The 24813-nt window shown below is 43.4% G+C and overlaps 1 protein-coding gene across 2 annotated transcripts in view; it reads right to left on the reverse strand.

Annotated features, from left to right (window-relative positions):
- Positions 1 to 22125: 22125 nt before the first annotated feature.
- Positions 22126 to 24813, reverse strand: part of SMAD7 (SMAD family member 7) — a 54253-nt gene continuing 51565 nt past the window's right edge. For both annotated transcript variants that reach the window (XM_083354872.1, XM_083354871.1), the window contains one exon: positions 22126 to 24682. In XM_083354872.1, coding sequence (XP_083210998.1) covers positions 24144 to 24682 — 539 coding nt within the window. In that variant the 3' untranslated portion in view covers positions 22126 to 24143. The remainder of the gene's footprint in view (positions 24683 to 24813) is intronic.

Genomic DNA, 24813 nt, shown 5'->3' on the forward strand with positions numbered 1-24813 from the left:
GGGATGGGATGGGATAGAATAGAATAGAATAGAATAGAATAGAATAGAATAGAATAGAATAGAATAGAATAGAATAGAATAGAATAGAATAGAATAGAATAGAATAGAATAGAATAGAATGGGGATGGGTTGGGATGGCATGGGATAGAATAGAATAGAATAGAATAGGATGGGGATGGGATGGGATGGGATGGGATAGAATAGAATAGAATAGAATAGAATAGAATGGGGATGGGATGGGATGGGATGGGATAGAATAGAATAGAATGGAATGGGATGGGATAGAATAGAATAGAATAGAATAGAATAGAATAGAATAGAATAGAATAGAATAGAATAGAATAGAATAGAATAGAATAGAATAGAACAGAACAGAACAGAACAGAATAGAATAGAATCTGGAAGCGACGGTCTTTTCTAGCCAGACTCCAGTCCTGCAGCCATTCTTCGTATGTTTTAACCTCTGGTCCCCTGATCATCTTCATTGCTCTTCTCTGCACTCCTTCCAAAGTCTCAGCCATGAGGCTGCAGAGGTGAACTGATCCACTGGATCTGCCTGGACAGGTGACTAGTACAGGCCGATGGCCAGGGTGGGGGACACACCCAGAGTCCCTGAGAAGTCAGATCAGTCACGAAGAGTGGAGAGACACCAAATTGCCTGTGAGAAGATGGTAGGAGATGGGGACTCACGCTTTCCTTTCAGAGGCGGCGCTACAAATGAAGGTAAATAGAAGAGATAAGAAGATGAATAGCTTTCTATACTTATTAACTGAACACAGCTTTTTTCCACCCTATCGGTCCAAGAATTCCCTCTCAATTATTATCATGGATTCATTTTCCGTTTCGCATCCTATCTCCCCATCCGGGCGCTGCAAACATGCTCCAAAGTTTGCAGCCTTTCGACCTTTCGCCCCGGTCTAGACGCAGCCAAACAGCCCCTGCCCCTCATGGGTGGGCTGAGGGACCTCCTGCGGTCAGTCCGGCCGGGCGCAGGAGCCAGCCAGATTTCCAGGAACAGATGGTGGGATTTTTCTGACGGCACCAAGACCACAAGTTGGCAGCTCCTTCCAAACTGTCCCGGTTAAATTATTAAAGATGCAATTTCCTTTCCGGTTTCCAGTAAAATGTATCTTTGCATTGTGATCCTGCACATTAGTGTCATAGCAGAGTGCGCTGGAAAATGGTGCCTTCTTCTGGAGAAGGTTTACTAGCACTTTATGGGATTGTGGAAGATCGTTCATTTCTATCCCCAGACGGAGAGGCCACCTCAGCCAGAAGAACAGACTTGAACCCTCTGTTGTTGTTCATCAAGGACCAGCGGGAATGGCCCTGGGGTTTTATGGAGAGTCCTTTTTTTTTCTTTCTTCAAAGGTGACACCAAATATGGAAATATGCTGGCCTTCTCCTGCTTGAGCAGGGGGCTGGACTAGAAGACCTCCAAGGTCCCTTCCAGCTCTATTCTATTCCATTCTATTCTATTCTATTCTATTCTATTCTATTCTATTCCATATTTCCTATTCTATTCTATATTTCTATTCTATTCTATTTTCTATTCTATTCTATTCACTTTCTATATTTCTATTCTATTCTATTCTATTTTCTATTCTATTCTATTCTATTCTATTCTATTCTATTCTATTCTATTCTATTCTACTCTATTCTACTCTATTCTATTCTATTCCATATATTCTATTCTATTCTATTCTATTCTATTCTATTCTATTCTATTCTATTCTATTCTATTCTATTCTATTCCATATATTCTATTCTATTCTATTCTATTCTATTCTATTCTATTCTATTCTATTCTATTCTATTCTATTCTATTCTATTCTATTCTATTCCATATTTCCTATTCTATTCTATATTTCTATTCTATTCTATTTTCTATTCTATTCTATTCACTTTCTATATTTCTATTCTATTCTATTCTATTCTATTTTCTATTCTATTCTATTCTATTCTACTCTACTCTATTCTACTCTATTCTACTCTATTCTATTCTATTCTATTCTATTCTATTCTATATTTCCTATTCTATTCTATATTTCTATTCTATTCTATTTTCTATTCTATTCTATTCACTTTCTATATTTCTATTCTATTCTATTCTATATTCTATTCTATTCTATTCTATTCTATTCTATTCTATTCTATTCTATTCTATTCTATTCTATTCTATTCTATTCTATATTCCATTCCATATTTTCTTTATTCTGTCCTATACCATCTCTAGGCTCACCTCTGTTGCCAGCCAAACACAGCAACAGCATGGACATTGTAGTACAGAATTCCCCACGGCCAACCTCTTGTGGCCAGCTCCCCACGGGCCAATTCGCCATGGGACAAGAGTTACACTAATATCGAAGAAATATCGGCATAAAAACATTTTTAAAAGGGTGCCAAAGGAGGGACGAAATGAAATGTGAATGACAAAAAAATTAAAATATTTTTTTAAATTATTTTAAATAATTGAATTGTCCCACAGTGAGTTGTCCTGTGGCAAATTGGCTGCAGTGAACTGACCGAGGCCATTTGACAGGGGTGAGTTGTCGTAGTGGGAGTGAAGGTGAATTGCAAAGTGATTTTGTTTTCAGGGCTGCCCAACTCAGTAAGAAAAAAAACATCTTATGCCTGAACCACACACACGAAAGTTTCCACCCCTGTTCCTTTCTTTATTTTTTCCCCCCTTTTGCAAAGCTGTTCCCTCATCAGAGCGCTACTAGCATTCTGAATTTTAATATTAATGGAAAATTCAAAATTGGGAAATACTAGGCTGTTGATTGTCTAAAAAGATTGAATGTTAAAACAACTAAGATATGTATAAACTAAAAACTATTGATAAATGTAAGAAAGTTATTTTTCATTTAATTGACGTAATATAAGAATTGTATTAATTTAAATATGAGATAGTACATATTAAGGGGAAAAGAGAGGAAACACTCAATGTAATATTTTGAGATTTGTAATAAAGATATTTGTATGCTATTGAATTATTGACCAACTCAGCTGCCACGCTGCTTTTCATATATTTAAATGTAAAACTAGAAAATCAATAAAATTTTCAAAAAAGAAACATTCTAAATTTTTGAGCCTTTTTCAAAGGCAGCCTAAACCTACGCTCAAGACAAGGTGAAAAAAACTTTTTTGCAAAACTAAAGAAAAACAAACCCCACAACAAACAAATAAATAGTAACTCAGCGTGCACAAATTATGCTGGTAGTCGCCAATTTATAATCATTTAGTGACTGTTCAACGTTATAATGGAACTGAAATTAGTGGCTTATGACCGTTTTTCACACTTATGACCCAAGCAGCATCCCCGGGGTCACATTATCCAAATTCAGACGCTTGGCAACTGACTCGTACTTATGACGGTTGCAATGCCCCAGAGTCATGTGATCACTTTTTGTGACAAGCAAAGTCAATGGGGAAGCCAGATTCACTTAACAACCGTGTGACTAACTTAACAACTGCAGGGATTGGTGGCAAGAAAAGTCATAAAATCGGGCACAACTCATTGAACAACTGCCTGACTTAGCAATGGAAATTTTGGGCTCAGCTGCGGTCGTAAGCTGAGGACTACCTGTATTACGGAGTTGATTTGGCATCTTGTTTGGGAAACTTTTTTAATCTGATCTGGAAGCCACCTACCTTGCGATTGAGCAGGCAGACAAGCCAGTTAAATAAAGAAACAAACAGCACAGTTCTCAAATCGCCAATCTGAGCTTTGTCACCCTTTATGGGCTTAACCTCATTAAATTGGCTGGATTTTGCCACTCCGGAGCCTGGCTCTGCAAGCATCTGAGCCCGCTTTGCATTCTGCGAGGATTAAAACCTTTTCTGTCTCTTTGTAAGGACAGAATGGCAGAGATGGAGGTGGAGCAAATCGCCCAGGTGGACAGGTGTGTCTGGATTTTTGTTTGTTTGTTTGCAGGGAATTTCTCCCCACCCACCCACCCCTTTTTTTTGTTTCTCCTTCCTTTAGCCCCCGCTCTGCACTCTCCTCTGTTTTCACCTCCAACTGACGGGAGATTGAAGCTGGTGCAAGTGCTGGCAAAGGGCTTGGGAGCTGCAAAAAGGGCCTGGGGAATTGCTGACTCCCTTCTGCCAACCCACAGCCTCTGTTGTCCTTTTCCTCTTCCCGTTGTTTTGAAGGCCAGGAGTGCCACAACTGGACGCCCTGAATCCTGAGGTCGCGTGTGGACACCGAACGTCTTGAAGTCAACAGTGAAACTAGGCCACGCTTTGGAAATTCGCGACAATGATCCTCTTTCATGCCTTCTCCGAAGCTGCCTGGGTGTTGGAACAAAAGAGGCCCTGAAGCTCTGCGGAGAGAGGGCGAGAGGGCTGGTGCCGGCAGCTCCAACACAGCCAGAAGAGTTTTCTTTATGGATTAGGCTTTGGTTGACCTTTGACCTTCTCCCCTCCTGTAGGTTTGCGGCCCGGGGCATCCATTCATCCCCTAGGGATGATTCTGAAACTCTAAAGTCACCTGGGATTCAGCAACAACCTGGAACTCAAGCCACGTTAAAATCCATCGCGCTTAGGATTTGTCCTAGTTTTTTTAAGAGGGGTGTATATGTGTGTCTTACAATTGGGAAGGACTTAATACAGGTAATCCTCGAATCACAACTGTTCATTTACTGACCGTTCCAAGTTGCAACCGTACTGAAAAAAGGGACCTACGCCCATTTTTCACACTGACGACCTTCGCAGCATCCCCGTGGGTCACGTGATCAGAATTCAGAGGCTTGGCAACCGATTTACACTTATGACCCTTGCTGTGTCCCCAAGGGCCTGCAATCCCCTTTTGTGACTTTTTGACAGGCGAAATCATTGGGGAAGCCAGGTCTGCTTAATGAGCAAATTTCTAACTTATCAGCTGCAGTGATTCACATAACAACTTGGCAAGAAATTTTATAAAATGGGGCAAAACTAACTTAACAAGTGTCTCAACAACATTAACTTTGGGCTCAGTCGTGGTCATAAGTCAAGGACGACACATAGCTTACCTTCCAAGCTCAGAGAATACCAAGGACCCTTCATTTCAACCCTGAGCTATAAACATACTGCTTTATTGATAGTTTATCTCGTAGTATAGTAGTAAACCACAGTCTGGTCATATTTTATAGGTGTGGTATATTTGTACACGTACAGCACAGATGGTCCTTGACTTATGACTGTAGTGCAGCCTGCCCATCATGGTCATAGGTTGTGACAGCGAGGAAAACACGTTATCCGGGGGCTTAGAAGAAAACAGAACTATTTATACAGTAGTTTTAAAGAACTGGCTTTCCAGTAACCTGATGACATATCTCTGAGCGAGGAAGCAAATCTGTGTTTTAGATGACTTCTCCTTGAGGGAATAGAATAGAATAGAATAGAATGGAATGGAATGGAATGGAATGGAATGGAATGGAATGGAATGGAATGGAATGGAATGGAATGGAACAGGATGCAGAACAGAACAGAACAGAACAGAACAGAACAGAATAGGAGCTGGAAGGGACCTTGGAGGTCTTCTAGTCCAGCCCCCTGCCCAAGCAGGAGAACCTATACCATCTCAGACAAGTGACTGTCTGGCCTCCTCCTCCACTGATGGAGCACCCACGATTTCTGGTGGCGAGCTGTTCCACTGGTTAAATGAAATGCTCTTCCATTAAAAAAATACGACAAATCCTTATCCACAGAAGCTAAGTGCATTCAAGCTTTTGAACCCTCATAATGCACCGTCCCCAAAGAGGAGACATGAACAATTCATGTTTCTAATTTAAAATAATAAAACTTTAGAGTTGGAAGGGCTCCAGAGGTCATCCAGTCCATCCCCCCTACCCCACCCACCCCGCTCAAGGCAAGAATCCAGCATAAACTGCTCCTGATCTCCAGATTTCCCTTGAATTTTACGACCTATTCTATTCTGTTCTGTTCTGTTCTGTTCTGTTCTGTTCTATTCTATTCTATTCTATTCTATTCTATTCTATTCTATTCTATTCTATTCTATTCTATTCTATTCCATTCCATTCCATTCTATTCTATTCTATTCTATATTTTCCATTCCATTCCATTCCATATTTTCTATTCTATTCTATTCTATTCTATTCTATTCTATTCTATTCTATTCTATTCTATTCTATTCTATTCTATTCTATTCTATTCTATTCCATTCCATTCCATTCCATTCCATTCCATTCCATTCCATTCTATTCTATTCTATTCTATTCTATTCTATTCTATTCTATTCTATTCTATTCTACGAATTTTACGACCTTTCTTGCCACAGTTTTTACACAGAATTGCTGCAGTTGTGAGTTAGGAACCCCGTTGTTACGCGAATCTGGATCCCCCATTGACTTTGCTTGTCAGAAGGTCGCAAAAGGGGATCACAGATAACCCCGGGGCACTGCGACCCTCGTAAGTATGAACCGGTCCCCAAGCACCCGAATGTTGATCCCGTGAAAAATGGGATGCTGCAGCAGTTGTGTGGAAAAAACGACCCTAAGTCACTTTTTTCAGTGCTGTTGTAACTTTGAATGGCCACTAAATGAACTCTTGTAAGTAGAGGACCACATGTATCCAGCTTGTATTAGGAAGAAAATTTAGAAACGACACTTTTAGCGTGAATATCGGAAAATCGATCTGTGTCTTCTACTGAATGAATCACAGCTCCTGTTGCTTTGGACTAGTCAACCTTTCCAAAATAGTCTTGTCTTCAAACTTCAAAAAACCCTGAAGATTTGGAAAGAAAAAAAAAAAGATAGTTCACAGCTTGAAAATGTTTCCATGCCTAGAATTAAAGAACTCCATTAAAAAAAAAAATCTTATCTGGAATATCTAACCCAAACTGAGATTTCCAAATAAACGCTGCTGCCTAGTGATTGGATGAATAACTTCTCTTGACTAAAACGCCTGCCACTCCCGTAAGACCATATTGGCTGGGATGGATGGGATGTGTAGTCCACAATTTACAGGGGGGAAAAACGCCGCATCATGGAAGATTTTTGCCAGCTCGCAAGTCCTCAAAGTACAGCTCTGGGCATCTTAAAAAAAACAGAAAAAGAAAGAAAGAAAAGGAAGGGATTAGGCGAGCTTTCTGATGCAGGCGCCCGGCGTAATTTTCATGGGAGAATCAAAACATGAAAGGGCTTTCCCTCGACCAGATTCCCTTTTTCAGCTGCTTTTTGTTCGTTTGGGGGTTTTTGTTTGCATTTTCTTCCTAGCCAGTGAAGAGTACCGGAACAAGCCAGGCCGTGGCCCTGGGTGGGAAGAGACACCTAGCCAGGGATTTTTTTGTCAAAGAAAAAGGTGCCGGAACTCACACACGTCATACAACCCGCCTTGCTTACCCTACAAAGTTCCATCCGAAAAAGGTGCCGGAACTCCGTTCTGAGCGTTCTATGAGAAAAAAAGCACCTAGCCCTTTCCCCACCTGATCCCTCCCCATTCCCTGGAAAATATGGATTTGGAGCAGAGGCCTTTTCCAGCCGCAGCTTTGTCTTCCCTTCATCCCGAATGCGCCAGGCCAGCTCAGACGCCAGCAAAGGCAACTTTCTGGGACCCTCCCTTGGAGACGGAGCATACGGCACCAACAGAAGACTGCCAATCGGGGTGAGGGGCTGTCGATAAACCATCCAGGCCAAGAGAGGCGAAGACTGGCGGTCTGCACGAGGCCTCGCCTTGCTGGGGATCAAAGCACCTCCTCAGCCCTCTGATGGGAGGCAGAAGGAAGCCCAGCCGTAAGAAAGAATAAGAGCAGTAATTAGGAAGACGTTAGTGGTTGTTTTCATCCGAGGTGGGAATTGTCCTTTAATGCACAACTGGAATGAGCATCCAAGTCTGCTGGCCAAGAAGCAGCCCAGGCTTCAACAAATGCAAAGGGTTTCTCCTCCTCCTCCTCCTCGGGGTTAATGGCTGCATGTTCCTCAGTTCTCCCTCCGACTGTCCCTTTCCTGAGGGACACCTGCAAAGGCAGGCAGGACACCTTGAGCACTTGCCAAAATTTCTGCATCTTCCAGGCGGCAAAGACCCAGCACTTCCCCCTTTTTTTATCCCGTCTTATAAATAAGCAAATAATAAGTGAACAATAGATAAGCTAGTTTGGTGTAGTGGTTAAGGTGCTGGCTAATCACCAGGTGACTGAGAGTTCTAGTTCAGCCTCAGGCACAAAAGTCACCTGGGTGACTTTGAGCCAATCACTAGGAGACTGTGAGTTCTAGTCCTGCCTTAGGCACGAAAGCAGGCTGGGTGACTGGGCCAATCACCAGGTGACTGAGAGTTCTAGTTCAGCCTCAGGCACAAAAGTCACCTGGGTGACCTTGGGCCAATCACCAGGAGATGATGAGTTCTAGTCCTGCCTTAGGCACGAAAGCAGGCTGGGTGACTGGGCCAATCACCAGGTGACTGAGAGTTCTAGTTCAGCCTCAGGCACAAAAGACACCTGGGTGACCTTGGGCCAATCACCAGGAGATGATGAGTTCTAATCCTGCCTCAGGCACAAAAGTCACCTGGGTAATTTTGGGCCAGTTCCTTCCTTTCAGCCCAACCCACCTCACAGGGTTGTTGTCATGCAGAGGAAGGAGCATTCTGTATGTTTGTTGCCTTGAGTAGCTAATGGAAGCAGGATTAAAAAATAAAATGAAAGGTCACTTAAGAGGCACAAGAATAAGAAAACAGTTTTGCCTTGGAAGCACCTTTTAGCATCGCTTAGCTATCGGTTCCTTCCCACACATTGCGGTCAAATTGGGTGGGAAACCTGCCTGTTATAATGCACATAATTATCTCTGGCGAATTCTGTGTGCATTATAGAAATCGTGGGTGGCAAATAAAACTCATGAAAGTGAGCACACGAGATTGCTCGAAAGAAGGGAGGAAGGGAGGAAGGGAAGGGAAGGGAGATTACGGCCCTGACTTTCTTCCCAAGGCACACTTAAAAATGTTTTCCAAAATGAAAAGTCTGTGCCGAGTGTGTTTGAAGGGAAAATAGGTTAAAAGAACAGCGCCTGACAAGAAACCTCGCTTTACCTCAAGTATCCTGTGGTGCCACCGTGGAATAATCAAGAGTATAATCGTGAAAGCTTTTTATATTCAAGAAAGAAAGATGATTGGGGTGGAACTGTGCAAACAGCAGGATTGCTTGCAGGGGGGAACAACGCGGCAGACAGGCAGATGGAAGCTTTAAAAAAACCATCAAACCAAAGTGGATTCTCATAATGAGGGTTTGACAAAGGCTGGGAAGTCAGAAGTCTGCAGGATTCCTGGAGCACCCAGAGGTTTCCACACGTGCTGGATTTTTTTCGTTTCTAGCCTGCGCAGTGGAAACTGAGGTCCGGAAGACGAAAGATGGCAATGCCGTTACAAAGGGGCGGGGCTTTGTTCTTGTGGATGCGGGTGCCATCTTGACTTTTTTGACCCACCCTCTCCTTGCAGCCATCCCTGCATCCGAGGCAGCGTTGTCACCCAATCTGTGGTGTTCTCCTCCCGAGGAGACCTCCCTCGTGCTCATATCCAGCAAGGATTCCAATATTTCCACCCACTGGGCTTTTCGCTTCTCCTCAAAGCAACAACTGTGTAGTCACACTTCTGGAATGTTTATAGCTTTCATTTCAGGAATCACGGTGGTATTTTTATTGTTTTCAAGATGCTTTTTCCAGGCACCCTGCATGGGAAAGGCAGGATAATAAAATACTTGAAACAAATAAATAACTGATAAAAGAACAAGGCCGCAAATGAGAACACTTCTCTGGCATCTGTCCTTTGATTGCCGACCAGGAAGACATCTGTGGTGATCTGACGGGCCCGTAACTCCTTCAAATCCTTTGCAGGGTGCAGCGTGCTGAGCCAGGAGGATTCGGGAACAGGGCAAATTATGCCAGACAACTGGGAAATGCCCCTTGGACGCTCAGAACGGAAAGCAAGTCACATTCCTAAAAGTAGGATCAGCCACGCCAGTCAAGGATGGTTGCAGGAATTGGGCATGTCTAGTTTAATGACGAGAAGGACGGGGGGTGACATGACAACAGCCTTCCAATATCTCAGGGGCTGCCCCAAAGAAGAGGCAGTCAAGCTGTTCTCCAAAGCGCCTGAAGGAAAGGCAAGAAGCAACGGATGGAAACTAATCAAGGAGAGAAGCAACCTGGAACTAAGGAGGAATTTCCTGACAATCAGAACAATTAATCAGTGGAACTACCTGCCTCCAGAACCTGTGGATGCTCCAACACTGGATGATTTTAAGAAGAGACGGGACAGCATGAGCAGAGGGTTGGACTAGAAGATCTCAAAGAAAGATCCCTTCCAACTCTGTTATTCTTGGCTCTCCCAATGCTGAAGGTCCCAGTGAGGAACAAAGATGATCAGGGGACTGGAGGCTAAAACATATGAGGAACGGTTGCAGGAATTGGGGATGTCTAGTCTAGTGAAAAGAAGGTCGAGGGGGGACAGGATAGCAGTCTTCCAATATCTGAAGAGGGGGTTCAATGGATGGAAACTCGTGAAGCAAGATAAGCAACCTAGAACTAAGAAGAAACTTCCTGATAGATAATTTACAGTAGAATGAATTACCTCTAGAAGTTGTGGGTGCTCCATCACTGGAGATGTTTAAGAACAGGTTGGACAACTGTTTGATCTTGGGCAGGGGTGTCCAGCTGCCAGCCCATGGGCCAGGTGCTCCAAGTGGAAGCCGCGCCCACCCCAGCTTCGCCAAGGTGAAAAAAGTCACGACACGTCACGTGACGCAGCGAGTTTGCTTTAGCAGGGGGTCAGATTAGAAGACCTCCACAGTCCCTTCCCACTAGGTTATTCTGTTATTCATATTCAACTCAAGTCTGCTTTGCACTTTAATTCACAAGCCGTTGATTCTCTACCATCCATCTCCAAAGTCATTCCAAGCTGGAGAGCAGGTAAATCAGAGTTTTTACAACCTTGGTAACTTTTAACATGTTTGGGTTTCAACCCCCAGAATTCTCCCGACAGCATGTTGGCCTCAGTTCCTAACGACGAGGACGTCAACCCGATGAAGGATGTGTTGGGATGTCACGGGGTGAGCACCGCCCTTTTTTACCTGCATTGGGATGTCACGATGACACGCACAAACACATAAAGAGTGGAGTTTGCAAAAGGGAACCCTAAAGTAAAGGTGTGGGGGGATTCTCAGCTAATCAGAGGATTGTCTTCAATATACTTTCGGGGTTATCATTGATTATTTTGAAGAAGTAAGAGAGAGCCAGTTTGGTCTAGCAGTTAAGGTGCTGATCTATAAACTGGGGGACACTGCTGGCTCAGGAATTCTGGGAGTTGAAGTCCCCAGGTTGTAAAGTTGCCCACCCCTCACCTGGAGTTCTTCACCCCTCACCTGGAGCAATCAAGCCAACAAGAATAGAATAGAATAGAATAGAATAGAATAGAATAGAATAGAATAGAATAGAATAGAATAGAATAGAATAGAATAGAATAGAATAGAATAGAATAGAAAAAATGGAATGGAATAGAATAGAATAGAATAGAATAGAATAGAATGGAACGGAACGGAATAGAGTAGAATAGAATAGAATAGAATAGAATGGAACGGAACGGAATAGAGTAGAATAGAATAGAATAGAATAGAATAGAATAGAATAGAATAGAATAGAATAGAATAGAATAGAATAGAATAGAAAAAATGGAATAGAATAGAATAGAATAGAATAGAATAGAATAGAATAGAATAGAATAGAATAGAATAGAATAGAATAGAATAGAAAAAATGGAATGGAATAGAATAGAATAGAATAGAATAGAATAGAATGGAACGGAACGGAATAGAGTAGAATAGAATAGAATAGAATAGAATAGAAAAAAATGGAATAGAATAGAATAGAATAGAATAGAATAGAATAGAATAGAATAGAATAGAATAGAATAGAATAGAATAGAATAGAATAGAATAGAATAGAATAGAATAGAATAGAATAGAATAGAATAGAAAAAATGGAATGGAATAGAATAGAATAGAATAGAATAGAATAGAATAGAATAGAATGGAACGGAACGGAATAGAGTAGAATAGAATAGAATAGAATAGAATAGAATAGAATAGAATAGAATAGAATAGAATAGAATAGAATAGAATAGAAAAAAAATGGAATAGAATAGAATAGAATAGAATAGAATAGAATAGAATAGAATAGAATAGAATAGAATAGAATAGAATAGAATAGAATAGAAAAAATGGAATGGAATAGAATAGAATAGAATAGAATAGAATAGAATAGAATAGAATGGAACGGAACGGAATAGAGTAGAATAGAATAGAATAGAATAGAATAGAATAGAATAGAATAGAATAGAATAGAATAGAATAGAATAGAATAGAATAGAATAGAATAGAAAAAATGGAATGGAATAGAATAGAATAGAATAGAATAGAATGGAACGGAACGGAACAGAATAGAATAGAATAGAATAGAATAGAATAGAATAGAATAGAATAGAATAGAATAGAATAGAATAGAATAGAATAGAATAGAATAGAATAGAATAGAATAGAATAGAATAGAATAGAATAGAATAGAAAAAAATGGAATAGAATAGAATAGAATAGAATAGAATAGAATAGAATAGAATAGAATAGAATAGAATAGAATAGAATAGAATAGAATAGAATAGAAAAAAATGGAATGGAATAGAATAGAATAGAATAGAATAGAATAGAATAGAATAGAATAGAATAGAATAGAATAGAATAGAATAGAATAGAATAGAACGGAACGGAATAGAGTAGAATAGAATAGAATAGAATAGAATAGAATAGAATAGAATAGAATAGAATAGAATAGAATAGAATAGAATAGAATAGAATAGAATAGAATAGAAAAAAATGGAATGGAATAGAATAGAATAGAATAGGAAGAATGGAATAGAATAAGAAGAATGGAATGGAATGGAATGGAATGGAATGGAATGGAATGGAATGGAATGGAATGGAAGAGAAGAGAAGAGAAGAGAAGAGAAGAGAAGAGAAGAGAAGAGAAGAGAAGAGAAGAGAAGAGAAGAGAAGAGAAGAGAAGAGAAGAGAAGAGAAGAGAAGAGTTGGAAGGGACCTTGGAGGTCATCTAGTCCAACCCCTTGCTCAGGCAGGAAACCCGATACCATTCCAGACAAATGGTTGTCCAATCTTTCCTTAAAAACTTCCAGTGTTGGAGCCTTCACAACTTCTGGAGTCTTGAAGCAGGGAAGGAGATTCAGAAACCAATGTGGGTCTTGATTCGAAATTAGAGGCTAGATAGGATTTTTTTTAAAAAACCAAGTAGTCCCTCATGTTCCTTTCTTCATAACCATCTTGCTTCTTCTCTGCCAGTGTGGGCCCTTTGAGGTAGTCCAGGACAGAATCACAACTATAAATGCTAACTCTACATTTATTGTACAGTTACTGGAGTGTTTCTCAAAGGATGCAATGAGCATTAAAAAAAAAACCTTTAAGAAACGGCAAAATTGACACGTCAGATTAGGGAGAAGACAATAACTAAATTCGCCAATGATTGGAAACCTTTTAGGGACTTTTTGCTCCGATGAACTTGTGATTGATGAGTTTTACTATTAGAAAAGGTAAAAGGTTGGAAAAAGAAGTTATGAATTGTAGGATGAATATAAATATTTATAACTGCTGCAAAGAAGATTGGAGCCCTGTCCTTCCTTGCTTTTCTCTTTCTTCCTTTCTTTTCTTGTCTCTCCTCTTCCTTCTTTTATCCACCCTCTTTTCTTACCTTTTTCTTTTTTTCCTAAGTTTTCATTGCTTTCATTCTAAAAAAAACCCCATTCTTAATTAAAAAAGTAATTTAAAAATGCCGCCTTCGCTAAGCACCGAGGAAATATTTTAAATGTTTATGAGGTGGAAAGAGAGGCAGGAAATTGCTGCTACCAAATGCTGATTCGTGCCAAGTTCATTAGCCCTTTACTTTAAACCTCCCATTTCCTGTCCGATGCTAAGGAAGGTGTTTCCTAAATGGGCACAGAAATATAAGCAGGATTGCAAGATGGACGGTCCGTTCAGAATCTCAGTGTTAACCACGTCTTAGAAGCTCAATTACTTTTAAGAAATGGTCCCAGTTAACCCTGTTCTGGTTTTGAAATTGCTCTTATGTGTCTCTAAAGCAGTTTTCAATTTATAAATTCTAACTAGGAAGCGTACGCTATTTGAGAATGCATAGAAGTGTGTGTGTGTGTGTGTGTGTGTGTGCAATTATATGTTTTATGTGTATAATCAAAGAGAGAAGCAAACCTAGAACTAAGGAGAAATTTCCTGACAGTTAGGACAATTAACCAGTGGAACTGCTTGCCACTAGAAGTTGTGAATGCTCCCACAATGGAAGGGAAGGTGAAAAAGAGAGAGATTGGACAACCATTTGTCTGAAATGGTTATAGAGTTTCCTACTTGAGCAGGGGGTTGGACTAGATGACCTCCAAGGTCCCTTCCAACTCTGTTGTTATTTTTATTATTGTTGTTATTTTTATTATTATTATTATTATTGTTATTATTATTATTATTATTATTATTATTTAATTTCATTCCTATCTCCCATTTTTAGGGTGCATCTTGAGATACTCATTCTTCAACTTAACAACCATTTGTTTAGTCTCCTTTTGAAGTTACAACGCTAAAAAAAAGTGTCCCACCTGGAACGGGCACTGCATCCCCATGACGACGTAATGAAAATTCAGATGCTCAGCGATGGGCATGTATCTATGCCAGTTAGCGTATCCTGGGGTCATGTGACTGCCATTGGCCGCTTTCCCAGCTGGCTTCCAACAAACAAAGTCAATGGGGGAAGCCAGCTTTGCTTAACGACTGCATGGTTCACTTACCGACTGCAGCGATTTGGTTAACAAGCATGGGAAAGAAAGAGGTCATACAGTCGTGCCCAACTCACATAAGAACCGCCTTGCTTAGCAATGAAAATTCTGATGCCAATTGTGGGTGCAAATTGAGGACTTGTTTGCTTAGAGCAGGGGCCTTCGAACTTGGGGCCCTTTTATGACTTGTGGACTTCAACTCCCAGAATTCCTCAGCCTTCCCTCTCTCCCCTTCCCTCTCTCTCTCCCTCCCTTGCTTCCTTCCCTCCCTCCCTCCTTCCTCCCTTCCTCGCTCCTTCCTTCCTTCCCTCCTTCCCTCCCTCTCTCCCTTCCTTCCTTCCTTCCCTCCCTCCCTCCTTCCCTGCCTCCCCTTCCCTCTCTCCCTCCCTTCCTCCCTCCTTCCACCCTTCCCCTTTGTCCTTCCTCTCCTCTCCTCTCTCCGCCCCGCCCCTCCCTCCCTTATCTTCCCTTCCCCTCCAAATCCATCCATCCATCCTCAACCGTTTCCATTTCTTGGCATTCAGAGACTCAGTACCGACTTTAAACCTCCCAGTTGCAATGGATGAAAAATCTCCTTCCCTCCCTCCATCCCAGGAGGGCAGCAGGCGGCTCTAAGGAACTGGGTGACTTGTGCTGACCCCCCCCAAATTAAGTGGCAAGGGGTCTTCTGCCCTCCGTCGCCCCCTCCTCCCTCTGGGTGCCTGAAACCCCTTCCCTTATCGGGCTCAGCCCAGCCAGAGGGAGAAAGGCTGGCCGTGCTGTGATTCACCGAATGGGGACATGTCATTAGAAGGTTTAGTGCTGATTATACCGGAGTCTTGGTGGAAAGCAAAGATTGCTGTCACCGACGACATGAAAAACCGAAAAGTTGAATGCAAACCTATTTCTCAAGAAGGTTGCGCACAACTTGCCAGAGGCACCAGCTCAGTAAATGTCACTTTTTTGTTTCCACGAAGACGTCTGCAGAGATTGGGCCAGGTAGACCAGCATGGAGATACTGTATAGAAGCGAGGCGATATAGGGCTCTATGTATTGAAAAACAGAATTTACAGAGTTGGAAGGGACCAGGGGAGGTCATCTAGTCCAGCCCCCTGCTCAAGCGGAAGACCCTGTACATTTCATACGAGTGGCTGCCCAGTCTCTTCTTAAAAGCTTCCGCCTAATGGAGCAGCCACAATTTCTGGAGGCAAATTGTTCCATTGATTAATTGTTCTCATTATCAGGAAATTTATTTCTCCTTAGTTCCAGGTTGCTTCTCTCCTTGATGAGTTTCCATCCGTTGGTTCTTGTCCTGCCTTTGGGCGCTTTGGAGAATAGCTTGACTCCCTCTTCTTTGGGGCAGCTCCCGAGAGATTGGAAGACTGCTATCTTGTCATCGCTAGTCCTTCTCTTTCTAGAGTTCCAAGATCTTTTTTACATCGTGGCGACCAAAACTCGATGCAGTATTCCAAGTGTGGCCTTACGAAGGCCCTGTAAAGTGGTACCAACACTTCACCTGATCTTGATTCACAAGATCTTTGTTAATGCAGCCTAGAACTGCCCAGATAGTTCTTGATTTACAATATCAGAACAGAATAAAAGAACTGGAAGGGACCTTGGAGGTCTTCTAGTCCAACCCCCCGCACAAGCAGGAGAGCCCATATCATTTCAGACAAATGTTTGTCCAGTCTCTTCTTAAAAGCCTCCAGTGATGAAGCACCCACAACTTCAAGTGGCAAGCTGTTCCACTGATGAATTTGTTCTCACTGTCAGGAAATTTCTCCTTAGTTCCAGGTTGCTTCTCTCCTTGATGAGTTTCCATCCATTGCTTCTTCTCCTTCTGGTGCTTTGGAGAATAGCTTGACCCCCCCTCTTCTTTGGGGCAGCCCCTTAAAGATCGGAATATTGCTAGCATGTCCGTTGTTAAGCAAGGTGGTTGTTAAGTGAATAGTGTTCAATTTTATGACCTTTTCTGCCACATCTGTTTAGTGAATCACGTGTTCGTTAAGCAAATCCAGCTTCCCTCCATTGACTTTGCTTGTTGGAACCTAGCTGGGAAAGTCGCCAATGGGGATCCCCTGACCCCAGGGGGACCCCAGGATGCTGCAGCCGTCCTAAATACATGCTGGTTGCCAAGTCCCCAATTTTGCTCATGTGACCATAGAGCAGACGTGTCAAACACAAGGCCCGGGGCCCGGATCCGGCCCGCGAAGTGGTTTCATGTGGCCCGCAAAGCCATCCTGGAAACAGTGAGGGAACAGCCCTCACTGCCTTGGCCCTGGCCCAGAGACCCTCCTTCTGCCAGAGACCCTCAGATCTGTCCCACTCCTGCCCAGGCCCCCATAGGCACCCTTGATGCGAATGATGTAGAGCTGGCCACGCCCACCCAGTAGACCATATGCACTCTAGCCACACCCACCCAGTAGGCCACACCCACCCTGGCCATACCCACCCGGCCCCCTGAGGGCAACCACATTGCTGATGTGGCCCTCAATGAAATTGAGTTTGACACCCCTGCCATAGAGGAATGCTGCAATGGATGTAAGTGTGAGGACCAGTGGTAAGTCACTTTTTAAAAGTGTTGTAACTTCTAACAGTTGCTAATGAATGGTTCTCAGTTGAGGTGTACCTGTGTAGCAGGACACCATTTTACGTCTCTGCTTGAAGAAATGGGTTGTCCACGAAGAGGAAGTAGAGCATTTGGCCCATGGGTGTTATCAGGAGAAGGGATGGAGACATAGAGGGGTGTTGCCAAACCTCTCGTCTCCTTCTGAGGTCACGTTGGACAAGCAGAAGCCCACAGGTCATCTGTGATGGGAAGCCAAGGGCAAGAACCCAAAGGTCGGGAAGGTGGGAAATCTTGGCCACCTCCAAGAAGATAAACTAGGATTTCCACTAACCATCTCCAGTCCTTTCAGCAGTCCCAAGAAGGCTCCACACCCATTTGCACCCCTCGGGTGACCCTGAGGACACAGATAAACCTCCAGGTGGCCTCAAAGACTCCCTAAAAGGATGCCAATGGCCAGCTGTCTGCAAGGAGTATAAATCCTTCCATTCCCCACCATCCGGTCAGAGCTGAGGAAGCTTCTTGGATGAGAAGGGAAACGTCTTCAAAGGAAAAGCAAAGGAAGTCCAGTTGCCTCTTGAAAAAAGCATCTTGGGGACAACCAGTGCCTGGGTGACGGAGATATTTAGGACTGACTGGAACTAAATGAATTTGGAGATTAGTGAGTGTCTCTTTCTCCCATGTGTGAAACAGAGGTCGATTTTGCTCACCCTTTTCTCCAAGTTGCTTTCAGCTCAAGACAGCAGTGTCATCCTCAGAAGGCTTCCTAAATGTCTCCTATCACGAGCCCCAAAGAGCCGTTTCGGACCGGCTTGAACCACTGTTTGAACCTCGAAATGAACTCTCTTTCTGAATTCAACATCTTTGGAAGACGAGCCCTGATGCTCTGGAGGTGCTGAGTGTGTAAGCTTCCCTTCAGGCAGTCCTTGACTTAGCACAATTCATTTAGGGGCCATTCAAAGTTACAACGGCACTGGGAAAGGTGACTTACGGCTGTTTTACATACTTGCGGCCGTGGGGCATTCTCGTGCTCCAGTGAACAAAATTCAGATGCGTGGCTGCTGACTCATAGTTATGACAGTTGTGGGGTCCCCGGGTGGGGACAAGCAATGTCAACGGGGAAGCCAGATTCGCCCTACAATTGTGTGCCTAACTTAATAACTGCAGCGAATCGCTTAACAAGCGTGGCAAGGCAGGTCATGAAAAATGGGGCAAACGTGACTCAACCGTCTTGCTTAGCAACATAAATTTGGGGCTCGGTTGTGGTCGTAAGTCAAGGACTACCTCTTTTGTTGGACTGGGGTGGCAAATGCTGCGCCAGTTCAGGCTAAGGGAGGGTGGGATTCTGCGAGTGATCTGCTATCTTCTTAGTCTCTTTCATCTGACCGCTCCTTTATCTTTAGGTCTTTGATGTCAAACGTATTTTATCAAATTTGGAGGAAGGGAAGGAGCGATCCGTGGATTCCTTGCGACAAAAGGCTCGGCTTTCTCTCATCTTGCCAAAGGAAAAGATGGGACAGGGTGATTGAAGAATTCCTGATAGGAAGCAACACAAGTTGAACTGCAAGCCTCACAGGGGAAGTTTCACAACCGTTGACTTTCTTTTTGGCATTCCTTGGTGACAAAACAGCTCAAATCAAGTCTTCCTCGGGCTTTGGAACCAATCTTATGTCCATCTTCAAAAACCGCAGAGGTCAGCTTCATGCCCACTGCCCTAAACTCAAGTTGACCAAATGGCATCCACATAACATGCTGTATGTATCATACCTGAACATGCTGGCTTGCTTTGCCACATGCTGGCTTATGAACCACCCAGGTTTGTTTGAATCAAGTCTAGCATGTCAAAAATGCCTTCTGGTGGAAGTGTTTTTTTTCTGCCAATTCCTGCAGAAAGGAACGGGACACTAGTAGACTTTTTTTTAGGAGAGTCATGTACGTAGATGACCTATGCAATGCCTTGTTTTAGTTCGTCGAGTGAGCCACATAGTAAAGAAACCTGGATCAAGCAAAATTGGCTTAGTGGGAGGTGCCTTCAGCCAGTCTTTACAAAAAAGATGTTGAGAGTTTGGAAATAATTCAGAGAAGAGCAGCTAAGATGATCCAAGGCCTGGAGACCAAAACAGACGAAGAACGGCTGCGGGACTTGGGTTTGGCCAGTCTAGAGAAGAGAAGAAACAGGGGAGACGTGATAGCAGAGTTCCAGTATTTGGGGGAGGGAGTCAAGAAGAGAGAGTCAAGCTATTCTCCAAAGCAGGGGTCTTCAAACTTGGCCCTTGTATGACTTGTGGACTTCAACTCCCAGAATTCCTCAGCCAGCATGGCTGGCTGGGGAATTCTGGGAGTTGAAGTCCACACATCTTAAAGTGGCCAAGTTTGAGGACCCCTGCTGTAGAGATTAAGATTGGGCCCCACCTTGATTCTCTTCCACAGGACCTTGAAGGACCCCTTGCCCAATGGCCTGGGGACCCCAGACTCATACGGAGCCCGTCAAGTGGTTGGTTTGATTGTTATCACCGAGAGGTTTATTGAGTCTTGTATTCGTGGTTTTATTTCTATAAACCACCCAGAGTCTCTTTGAGTGAGTTAGGTGGTCGTACAAACGTTATAAATAGCAATAACACTTGGACTTATATCCCGCTTCACAGTGCTTTGCAGCCCCTCTCTAAGCGGTTTACAGAGTCAGCTTATTGCCCCCTACAAACTCCGGGCTGTGGACAGAGTTTGTTCCAGGGAGTGAGTGAGGAAGGAAGGAAGGAAGGAAAGAAGGAAGGAAGGAAGGAAGGAAGGAAGGAAGGAAGGAAGGAAGGAAGGAAGGAAGGAAGGAAGGAAGGAAGGGCAGTAACAATAGCATTTAGATTTATATACCGCTTTACAGTGCTTTGCAGCCTTCTCTAAATGGCTTACAGAGTCAGCTTATTGCCCCCTACAAACTCCGGGTCCTCATTTTACCGACCGCGGAAGGACGGAAGGCTGAGTCAAACTTGAGCCCCGTCAGGATCGAACTGCTGGCAGTGGGCAGTGAGTTAGCCTGCCACAACTGCATTCTAAGCACTGCGGCACCACAGCTCTCATAAATGAATGAATTGTGCTGTTTGAAACGGAGATGAGCACCGGCCCCTAGAGTTGGAAACGACTAGCATGCATGTGCGGGGGAACCTTTACCTTAGCTAGCTATTTTGGCACCTTCGGATCAGGCTGGACCCCTGGATACGTCCTTGGAGTTTTCTTGGCAACCTGTTCAAAAGTTGTTTGCCATCCTCTTCTCCTTCCTAGGGCTGAAAGGGAAGGGCCGGTCCCAAATAGCCCAGCTGGCTTCGTGCCCCAGGCAGGACTAACCCTCCAGGTGACTCACCTGCTCTGCCTTGAACCCCTGCACTAAACCGACATTTAGAGGCCTCCTTTAATTATGACCTGAACAAAAGCACTGGAGTCTTTTCAGAAGCCGGACAACAGGAAAACAAAACTGCTCTAAATCCGGCTGGCCTTGTTTGTCCTTTAAGCAAGATTATTGTGTGTGTGTGTGAGACACCTTTGCAGCCCTAATGTTTGGGGGCCTTGTGGATGCCACCCATCCCAGTTTAAAAAGTCAGCAAGAGCCCAGGAGCTGAATTTTTTCCACTTCTGGAAATAAATGTCAGCCGACCCCAGAGGGAAAAAACAAACGCATTCTTGCATTTCGAAGCTGGGCTGGAATTGGCCTGAAAACAGCCTTATCAAGGTTATCTTCCTGTTACCCGGGAGTTTTAGAAAGAATTGCAGACTGTAAACCTCGAGCAACGTGTGCGATGACTTTGTGCTTCCTTTGCAAAGGCAATACTCGTATTTAGGTCCCCGTCTTTTTAGAAAAATGGGAAAAAAATGTCTTGCCACCAAAAGTAGGGTTTTTTTCCTGAATGTGGGAAATCCTCAACTGACGGCCATTGAATCCAAAATTCCTGTTACTCAGATGACCTTTATTGCCCCACTTGTTAACTGACCATAGCTGTTAAGTTAGTAACCTAGTTGTTAATTGAATCTGGATTCCCCATTGACTTCTTGTCGGAAGGTCATAAAAGGGAATCACGGGAAACACACACACACACACACACACACACACACACACACACACAGGGACACCTCAACCATCACGAGTTAGTTGCCAAGGATCTAAATTTTGATCAGGTGACCACGGGGATGCTGCAATGGTCATTAAGTGTGAAAAATGGTCGTAAGTACACTTTTTCCAGTGTCGTAACTTTGAACCAGGGGTCCTCCAACTTGGCCACTTTAAGACTTGTGGACTTCAACTCCCAGAATTCCCCAGCCAGCCATGTCCACAAATCTTAAAAGTGGCCAAGTTTGAGGACCCCTGCTTTGAACGGTCACTAAACAGTTGTGAATTGAGGACTACCTGTACTGTCTTTTCCTTAAGTTTTCATTGTATAAGGGTTTACCACAGGGGTCTTCAAACGTGGCCCTTTTATGACTGGTGGACTTCAACTCCCAGAATTCCTTAGTCAGCATGCCTGGCTGAGCAATTCTGGGAGTTGAAGTCCACAAGTCATGAAAGGGCCACGTTTGAAGACCCCTGGTTTACAACATTGATGTCAGTTTCTAGGTTGATGAGAAATGGAAATCCTTGCAAATAACCCTCTTTTCTCTCTCTCTCTCTCTCTCTCTCTCTCATACACACACACACACACACAAGTCACTTAGCCTTGTGCCAAACCAAATCCAATGCCCTTTCAAGCACAGGCTACAAGCAGGATACCATAAGAGAAAACCGGCACCAATTGTTAATTTTTATCTTTTTTTTTAATTTGGCATTTTGTTATTTGCATTTATATTAAAGCAAAGTGCATCTTTTCTTATTTTTCTTGTTTATACACATTGCACAATACATAAATAATGATGCTTATAAAACGTCTTTGTATTTACAAGTAATAATATATTTATATATAACATAAAATACATTTTTCTTTAATAAATCTCAGGGTTTGTTTTTTTTAAAGAAGTCTGTTGTTATTTTTCCCCCCCAAAGCACTCCAATGCTAAAATTCCAAGGGCAATGCTTTTTCTTCTTCACTTATTCCTTTTTGCATTTAGAAAAATAGCTTATGTTAAGGTCTAAACGTGCTCACTGAGCTAAGAACAGTGTAAAATTATCATACTAAGTGTATGAATTGAAGGAAAATACTAACATACTAACCAAATGACTGCAGCTTCTGGATGCAAACAGTTATTATCTTAAATCGGATCAAAATAGGGGGCAGGGAGAGAATGCTGAAATTCAGCTTTGTCCGTTGAAAAGAGAAGAGGGGGTAGAAAGTCTGCAAATCCTTTTGAAAAGCCCAGGCCAAATATTATTATTTTTTGGGGTGGGATGAGGTGGAGTTTACAGGCATCGTGATAGCCAAGCCCAGAAAAATGGCTATTTCTTTCCCAAACCTGTGCGGCTTCTTCTTTTTTTCATCCACAAGGTCGTTCAAAAGATTTAAAGTTTCAGGTAGATATAATAAAGGAAGAAAGATGCCTTATTTGCACCCTGTTGGCTAAAATTCTGCATTTCTGCATTAACTCCCCACAGTGACTCTTTGATTATTGGGCCAGGAACCATGCACCATTCTGCCTAACCTTCCTCATCGTGGCGGAGGAGCTGGTTAGATTTATTTAATTTATTTATATTTCATATTTCAGCTCCCTCCCGACATCTCTCTTACAACAGATGGAGTGACTTGCAGCAAGGTAGAGAGATCCACGTGGTTCAAAGTTTTCAGAAGGAAGGGATCTGGTAGGGGTTAAAGAGGACAGAAGCGATGCAGAACCATTTATTATCTGGTTCTAGAACGAAATACGGGTAGTCCTCGGCTTTACAACCAAAAACCTCTGTCCTTAAGCAAGACAGTTTTAAGTGAGTTCGGGCCCATTTTGTGATTTTTTTCCTGCCACAGCTGTTAAGGGAATCAGCTGTTGTTAGTAGCCTTGCTTGTCAGAAATTTTGCCAAAGGGCACTCCCAGGATCACACTTTGCAACCGGTCACTGAACGAATGGTCGTTTCAGACGAGGACGACCGGTAACAGCTTGCAGGAATCTGTCCTACCAATCTCCCTTGCGAGCCCAATAAAACTCCAGACCGGCCTCCATTTGTGGTGACTGAAGGAAACCGGATCTTGGTGTATTTGTGGCACTTCTAACCGTAGATTGATAATAAGGTCTGCTGAAATAAGCAGAACATCCCAAAACACAGGATTCTTCTGGATAGAAATGCGTGAGCCTTTACAAAGGGAGGCCAGAAAGACAACGCAGCCTGAATTCAAGCTGTGAAGATGGCAACCTACAACTCCTGCTCATTAAGGATTGACTGAATCACAGCGGAAAAAGAAGCGAAAGGGTCTTCTCTTAAAATCTTCCCCAAACCTTCCTTCCTCCCCGGGACTCTCCTCCCCCTTCTGGGTTGTCGGTCATCAAATCAACCCCCCCCCACCCCAAAATAAAAAGACAAGAGAAAAGGAGTGGGAGAAAGAAAAGAGAATCTTCCCATAAGCTATTTCTCAAAACAGAACAAACAAACAAAAAATGTTTGCACACCATAGCAAGCACTCAAAAGGAAACGTTTTAGCAGCAAAGTCATTATAAAATGTCTCTGTGGAGCAGCGGTTCCCGAGCTGGGCCCCTGGAAGAAGGGCGGACTTCGATTCCCAGAACCCCTTGCTGGCCGGATGGAATTCTGGGAGTTGAAGTCCACTCTCTTCTTCAGGGGGCCAAGCTCGGGAAGGCCTGCGGTTGGGTCTCGAGTCATCGGTTATTAAAAATAATCTCCAGCCAGCATGGGCAACTGCTGATGAACTGTCTGGTGTAGCAGTGGCCCCAACCTTTCACAAAGCTGATCTGCACCGTGAAACCGGTCCAAGGTTGCTGCATGAACTCGTGGTCGTTGGGCCTCTGCAAGCTGTAGGCTTTCTCGTAGTCGAAGGCTTTGATGGAGAAGCCCGGAAACACTTTGTGAACCAACAACGTCCTGGAATCCGGGTTGTCCAGTGTGGCCGACTTGATAAAAATCGGATAACTGCTGCGGTTATAAAGCCATACGCCGTCGACTTCCTTGCTCAACTGGATGCCGTAGCCGATCTTGGCTCGCACCTTCTGCACCAGGTGGTTCTTATTGTCCGAATTGAGCTGTCCGAGGCAGAAGCCGTTCCCCTGAGGTAGATCGTAAAAGATATCCAGGGAAGGTTCATGGACCGAATACAGGCGCCCCACGCGGGTCTTCTCTTCCCAATAGGCCACCACGCACCAGTGCGAGAGATCCCCGGGCTCCTGTAGAACTTGGGAATCTGGGAGACAAGAGAGAGAGAGAATACCTAAGGTTAATCTCACAAAAGGCCAGCCTTTGGACGGAAACAGATTAGCAGGCCTGGATACAGGAAGTCCTCGACTTGTGACAGCCGTCTAGGGACCAAGGTTA

Source organism: Vipera ursinii (assembly GCF_947247035.1).
Source record: "Vipera ursinii genome assembly, chromosome: 2".
NCBI classification, from domain to species: Eukaryota; Metazoa; Chordata; class Lepidosauria; order Squamata; family Viperidae; genus Vipera; species Vipera ursinii.